At 62.4% G+C, this 6,537-nt stretch overlaps 1 protein-coding gene across 1 annotated transcript; it reads left to right on the top strand.

The window, feature by feature from the left end:
• The first annotated feature begins 3,475 nt into the window (after positions 1 to 3,475).
• On the top strand, positions 3,476 to 6,281 carry INKA1 (inka box actin regulator 1). The gene is made up of 2 exons (XM_038740058.1): positions 3,476 to 3,605; positions 5,423 to 6,281. Exons 1-2 carry the CDS (start codon positions 3,555 to 3,557, stop codon positions 6,236 to 6,238), a joined length of 867 nt encoding a protein of 288 aa, XP_038595986.1. The 5' UTR covers positions 3,476 to 3,554; the 3' UTR covers positions 6,239 to 6,281.
• The last annotated feature ends 256 nt before the right edge of the window (positions 6,282 to 6,537 follow it).

Genomic DNA, 6,537 nt, shown 5'->3' with positions numbered 1-6,537 from the left:
GAGGTTGCCAGGACACATCACCGTGGAGTAGCCGGCGTGGAGACCTCACCCAGGGTGGAGCTTCTGTCAGTGCCTGGGAAGCACCCTCGGCAGCCCTCCTCCTGCCCATCCCCCACTCCACACCCTGGGCCTCTTCATTGTTCCCCAGCAACCCCACTTTTTTTTAATGGTATTTGTTAAGCGCTTATTTTGTGCCAGGCACTGTACTAAGGGCTGGGGTAGATACAAGCTAATTAGGTTGGACCCAGTCCATGTCCCACATGGGGCTCACAGCCTTAATCCCCATTTTACCGATGAGGTAACTGGGCCACAGAGAAGTGAAGCAACTTGCCCAAGGTCGCCCAGCAGAGCTTCCCTAGCCCTAAAGCTGCATGGCCAGTCAACCAGGGGTCCGATGTTTGGCCGGAGGGAGACCTTCCCTGTCCATGCCGCTCAAGAAGTACCAAAGTCCCTTCCCTCCAAGCCAGGCCAGGAATACAGCCAAGTTAGATACCATCCCCAGAGCCTGGGGGAAGTGGTTTCTCCTTCCCAGCGGCCCTCACACTGGATCAGGAAGGGCCTGCAAGTCACCCTGACTAGGGCCAAGGGCCTGTCTCAACCCCTCTCCCACTGGCCCTGCAGGGCTTCAGCAAGGGCAGTAGTTGGGGATGGGCCAGACTCACCTTCTGGGTTTTTTCCCTCCTGGTTTGGTCTGGACCCCCACCTACATGCTTCCCTTCCTCCCTCCACCCCGGATTTCCCCGAAGCCCCTTGGAGTTTCACCCTGATCCTCTTCACTCTTTCTCTACATATTGGCTTTTTAAAATTCCCAGTTTGATGGAGGCGGTGGGGAGAAGCAGAGGGAGAGACCCTAGGCCCTTCATGAACTTAAAGCCCAAATGCATCTTTGCCTTGGGGGTTAAGAAGATAAGAAGTGGCTGACCCTGAAGTCTCGCCAGGTCTGGACATAGGTTCCAATTTTGACTGGTGGGAGGGACTTTAGGAGGTGTATGCATAAGGGGCTAAAACCTCCATCCTGGCTCTTAGTTGAGGGGTAGAATGTGTCCCCAGCCAGGCCCAAATCCACATTGGAGCCCCAAAAGATGCCAGTCATTGTCAGAGCCTGAGAGAGTTCAAAAAGCCCCCATCCTGGCCCTGGAGCCTGTCAAAGGCAAGAGTAACCTCTGGTTTACCCCCAGAGCCCCTGTTGTACTTCAGGATTTAGCTGGGTAAAGAGGATCCTTGCTCTCAGCTCTAAGGGGAGGAGTAGGGTGGGGTGCACCAGCTATAGCTGCCTAGCCTGCCCTAAATTCTGTGAGATGAAACTGATTGCACTTACACAGTCCAGGTTCTGGGATTCCCCTACAGGTTGGTGTCTAGTGGGCTGGAGTCTTCAGGATCACCTGAAAAGCCAAGCAAGGTATGGGAAACCTGGAAGCCAAGGGATGGAGTGTTTAGGGAAGGCAGGTAGCTGAATAAAATAGGGCCAACGTGCTCAGGGGTACAGATTAAGGGATTTGGACTCTGATCATCCTGTATCCTGTATCCCAGTGCTTAGAAGAGTGATCAGCACATAGTAAGCGCGTTTTTAATGGTACTTGTTAAGCACTCACTATGTGTCAGGCAGTGTTCTGAGCTCTGGGGTAGATACAAGGTAATCAGGATGTACACGGTCCCTGTCCCACATGGGGCTCACAGTCTTGATCCCCATTTTACAAATGAGGTAAATGAGGCCCAAAGAAGTAAAGTGACTTGCCCAAGGTCACACAGCAGACAAGCGGCGGAGCCGGGACTAGAACCTGGGTCCTTCTGACTCCCAGGCCTGTGCTCTATCCACTAGGACACACTCTTATTGTTATCATTGTCACTCAGAGCTAACCTAGCCTCTTCTTCCAATGGAGGGTCTACTGTTCTGTTGAACAGAGGAGGGAAAGCAGAGGAGCTGGGAGTAGAGAGGTCAGGGTGTGTCTTTGCCTTGGACGGGGGTCCGGAGCCTGGATGAGAACAGTGGAAACCCAGCTCTATCCCAGGAGACAAGGTTGGAGTTGACCTGGGGTCAAGGGACAGTCCACAAGGACCCAGAAATGAATGTCTTAGGTGATCAGCACCTCAGGTCCCCACTCCCTGAGGCAGTGCCAGTCCTGAGCCAACCTACAGGAGTAGACCAGAGGGCAGGGAATGGGAGGGAGTGTAGTAGACAGGGAAAGGTTTTGGAGATGGGAGAGCTAAGACCCAGAAAAGGCTGCAGGAAGTCTAGTCTGGCCTTGGGGTATCTGCCATCTGGAGATCTTTAGGGCAGTACTCGAGTGGTCCTGGGAATGCCAGACCTGACTGAACCCCTGGGTCCACCCTGAAGCATATCCTAAATGCCTGATCAACCTCTGGACCACTCTGTTTTTTTGCACGGGGGGGGGGGGGACGGGGGACGGGGACGGGGACGGTACTTGAAATTAAGACTTCTTTGGGACTGGGCAGGGACATTCACTCCCCCCATTGGTACCTGGCCCCCCTCCTCTGCCTCCTCACTCTCTCCTGGGATCCCTGCAATTCTCTCCCCTTTTCCATTTCCTGATGGTTTGCCAGATCTTTCCCAGAGGCCCTCACTATGGCCTCCTTGGGGGCGGGGAGGAAGAGGCTGGGAAACTGAGACAGATTGGGGGTGGGGTGGAGTGACAGAATCTTGTCCAGCACTGCCAAGGATGCTGGACTTTTGATGGTGGGAGCCCAATCAGCAGAGGGTACCTCTCGGTCTGGCCTCTCTTTGGCTGGCCTTAATCTTAGCCCTGTCCGACGAGGCCGTGTCTCTCCCAGGGGCTCTGAGCCGCACACCCTCCCTCCCTCCGCTCCCCACCCCCCACCCCAACCCCGGCAGTAGCCCATCAGCAAACCACACTGGCAACAATCTCATTAACGGTTTAACACTTAGATCCCTGGTACCCAGGGGAAACTGCCAGACTCCACTCCAGGGGTAGGCAACTGGCCCCTCCACACTGCCACCGGGGCCCTGATTTCCTGCCATTCTCCACTCTCTGCAGGCCAAACTTAGCCGCCAAGCTCTTAATAGCTTTCCAGCCAATCCCTGCCCTGAGCCGTACCCTACTCCCGAACCCGCTCTGCTAACCCGTCCGTCTCCCATCCGCTTTTCCCTTTCAGAGATGGCTAGCTTAGCTGGCTGGCAGGCTGGGAGGGAAGAGAAGGGCCTGGTGCCCAGGCACTAGGAGGAGATTGCGGATCAGCGTGGCTGGCCCCGCGGCTCCCTCGGCGTCAGGCCGAGACTCAGCAACAGTTCGCCTTCTCCCGGCTGGGTGTGGACCGAGGCTCCGGTTTCAAGCACCCCTCTTCCCCCTCCCGTGCCCCGCCGCTCTCCCCGGCTGAGCGGACCGACTCCATTGGCTTGCCGGCGGGAGCGGGCGTGGCCTGGGCAGCAGCCAGATGTTTAGAGCATCCGGACGGAGGGAGGGAGAGCCGTGCCCGGCCAGACTCTGGCGCCGCTGCGCTGCCCACATCTCACCCCACAGCCGCTGCCTGCATCTGGGCCACCGCTGGGGCCCGGGCGGGCGGACAGCACCCCGGGCATGCACAGCTCCCGCCTGGACAGCTTCCTGGGGCAGCTCCGCTTTGAACTGGTGAGCCGCCTGCCCCCAGTGAGACGGGGTCTGGGGTCCAGGCATCGGACCGGAGAGCCGGAGGACCCCGGACCCCAGGGTAGCGGCCGGGCGATCCGCTTGGGGTCGAGCCGGGCTGCCAGCGTCGCGGGGCCTCCTCGCGACGAGGCTTGGCGGGACGAGGGCACGAGGACCCCAGAAGGAAACTCCGGGGGGAGCCAGGGCCCGGAACCTGGAGGGGGGGGGGGGCGCTCGGGAACGGCGGCAGCTAACGGGGGAGCAACAGGGAAACGGTTGCTGGGGCCAGCGCCCCTCTCCCTTCCTCCCTTCTCCCGGAGCGCTGAGCCGTCCCGGGCCGTCCCAAACGGAGGCAGAAAACGGCTTTCCACGCCCGGTCCCCAGCGCGCCCCTGCCCGGAATCGGCTCCTCCTTTGGGAGACTGGCGGGGATGGGGGTTCGGTCCCAAGTGACCCGAGATTGGCGTTTCAGTAGGCCCGTGGGTTTGGGCAGATTCGCGATCGGTTGCGTGTGCATTCGTGTGCCTGAATGATCGCGTACATCTGTGTGTGTGTACTTGCACACATGTTTGGAGGGGGAGGGGCGCATAGCCCAGCTGGCCTGCGCTGCCCTTGGCAGATGGCTGGGGTTGGGTTTCGGACGGTGGAGAGCTCCAGGGGCCGGGATTGGGGGCATCAGGTAACAGCGCAACCCTTGCCAGGTCCCTGGAGGGGGGAGCACCGCCCCTGAGCGGCAGAGGAAACTGAGGCAAAGAGCGGGACTTGGACTTTCCCAGACAGACAGGCGGAGCTAGAGCCGGGAACGAACCAACGAACGCGGGAGTCCCGCTCCCAGCTCAGGCAAAATCCAGATGAGCCGTCCTTCCCTGTACGCTGGACTGAGTGAAACACTCGGAGATCTCATTCCTTTCCTTTGTGGTCGGAACTTGTCTGTTCTGGCCGGGTGGGTGGGGGGCCGCTGCTAGAGAGACCCACGCAAGAAGAGATGCTGCAACCGTCAGCTGGAGGAGAGATGGTGGTGAGGGCAGGGGCGGGGAGAGAGAGAGAGAGACAGAGAGATACAGAGACGGAGACAGACGCTCTAAGGCTCAGCTTTCCAGGGGGTGTCGGTTCTGGCTTTCCCTCGAGGGGTGTGGACCCACGTTGAGGGAAAGTGAGGCTCGGCCTTCCCCTTCCTGGACTTGGGCCCATTGCTCCGGCCTCTCTTGCTCCCCTTTTCCTGTGCAGTCGAAGCCGCCTCCGAAGCAACTCCCCTGCCCGCAGGCCCTGCGTCGGGGCCCTCCTCCTGCCCCCGCTTGCCCAGAGCAGGGACCTGAGTAATCTCTGAGCCATCCCTGAGCCATCGGGACTGAGGAAGCGTTGTTCCCGCCAGGCTTCCAGTCTCGGCCCCACTCCCCCACGCCGGCTCCTCGCCACCCCCGAGCTGCCCTGGGCGGGTGCTGACTCGCCTGCCGGGGAGCGTGCTGCAGCCTGCCGGCCAGCCGGCTGGGGAAAGCGCGGGGCCAGGGGGCTGGGCGCGTGGCAGCAGCTGCCGGCCAGGCGGGGCTGCGCGTGCCGATGGGACATGCCAGTTCCCGCTGCCCCACCTGGCCTGGGGCCTCTTGGGGGTGAAGGACCGGGGGGCCCCGCCGAAGCAGCAGCAGCAGCAGCAGCAGCGGCGGCGGCAGCGGGGGCGGGGAGGGGGGAATCTCCACCTCTCCAGGCAGGGACCGCGTGCAAGGGGGGGGGGGGGGGCACGAAGACGGGGACGAGCTCGGGGAAGGGGGGGCTAGCGGTTCCAACGCGGCCCCCCGCCTGACTTGGCTCTTCTCTCCTCCGCAGCTGTGTGGGCGGGCACCGGGGTCGCCCCAGATGCAGTGCCCGATGCGGCCCCTCCCAGCGCCGAAGCGGGATCCAGGCGGCGCCCCCCGGCCAGCGCCCGCGCCCTGCCACCCCCTGCGCGCCTCAGCCGCCTCCGAGGCCGACTCGGCTTGCTGCCTGGAGGAAGAGGAGGAAGGGGCTGCTCTGCCCCCCACTGAACGCAGCTTGGACTGGGACTCGGGCTACTCTGAAGTGTCAGGGGGCACATGGCGGGAGGAGGAGCAGCCGCTGCTCCGGCGGCCGGGCCCCTGCGCCCGGGCCCAGCGCCTGGCGGCCGGAGGCTTCCTGCGGGGCCGGGCCAGCCCAGCCCCCGAGCGCCGCCCCCGCCCCAAGTCCACTTCGGATGCCTGCCTGGAGCACTGGCGGGGGCTGGAGAGCGACGACTGGACTGCCTCTCTTCTCTCGCGGGGCCGCAGCCGCCAGCCCCTGGTGCTGGGGGACAACTGCTTCGCAGACTTGGTGGAGAACTGGATGGAGCTGCCCGAGGCCGGGGGCGAGGGGCGGCCCCTGCCTCCCCGCTGGCTGGGGAAGGGCTTTCTGCTCAACCTCTCGGAGCACCTCCGGCGCCGGCTGGGAGGGAGCCGGGGCCGGGCCGGAGAGGCGGCCCAGGGGGGCGGCAGGGCGGCCATGGCGGCCAAGCGCCTGTCCTGCCCCCCCGTGCCTGGCTGCCCACTCCCCGGATCGGACCTCGCCACAGACTTCACCCGCTTCGCTGCCCTCATGAGCAGCCGCAGCCGGCAGCCCATCATCTGCAACGACGTCATTGGCTATATCTGAGCCCCTCCCACCCTCAGGACAATAAAGGGTTTTCTTCTTGAGACCCGCGGCTCTTCTTCCCTTCAAGGGGCTTGGGAGGGGTTGGGAACGGCTACTGGAAGAAAATACGTGAAGAGAGTCCAGCAGGCCCCAGTGCTGAAACCCGGAGCTACGGCGGTCTGGCTGGCTCGGTGGGAGGTACCCGAGTGGGTGCAGAAGCCAAGCTGACTGAATCCTGATGCTCCCATCCCTCCGGGGGGGAGGGGTTACTGGCCTCCAGCCTTGAGGCTCCTGGGACCTTGTGACTGAGGGATAACTGC

Source organism: Tachyglossus aculeatus, chromosome X1, assembly GCF_015852505.1.
Source record: "Tachyglossus aculeatus isolate mTacAcu1 chromosome X1, mTacAcu1.pri, whole genome shotgun sequence".
Classification (NCBI taxonomy): Eukaryota; Metazoa; Chordata; class Mammalia; order Monotremata; family Tachyglossidae; genus Tachyglossus; species Tachyglossus aculeatus.
Note: the sequence above shows the minus strand (reverse complement) of the source record. Positions and strands in the feature narration are given on the sequence as shown.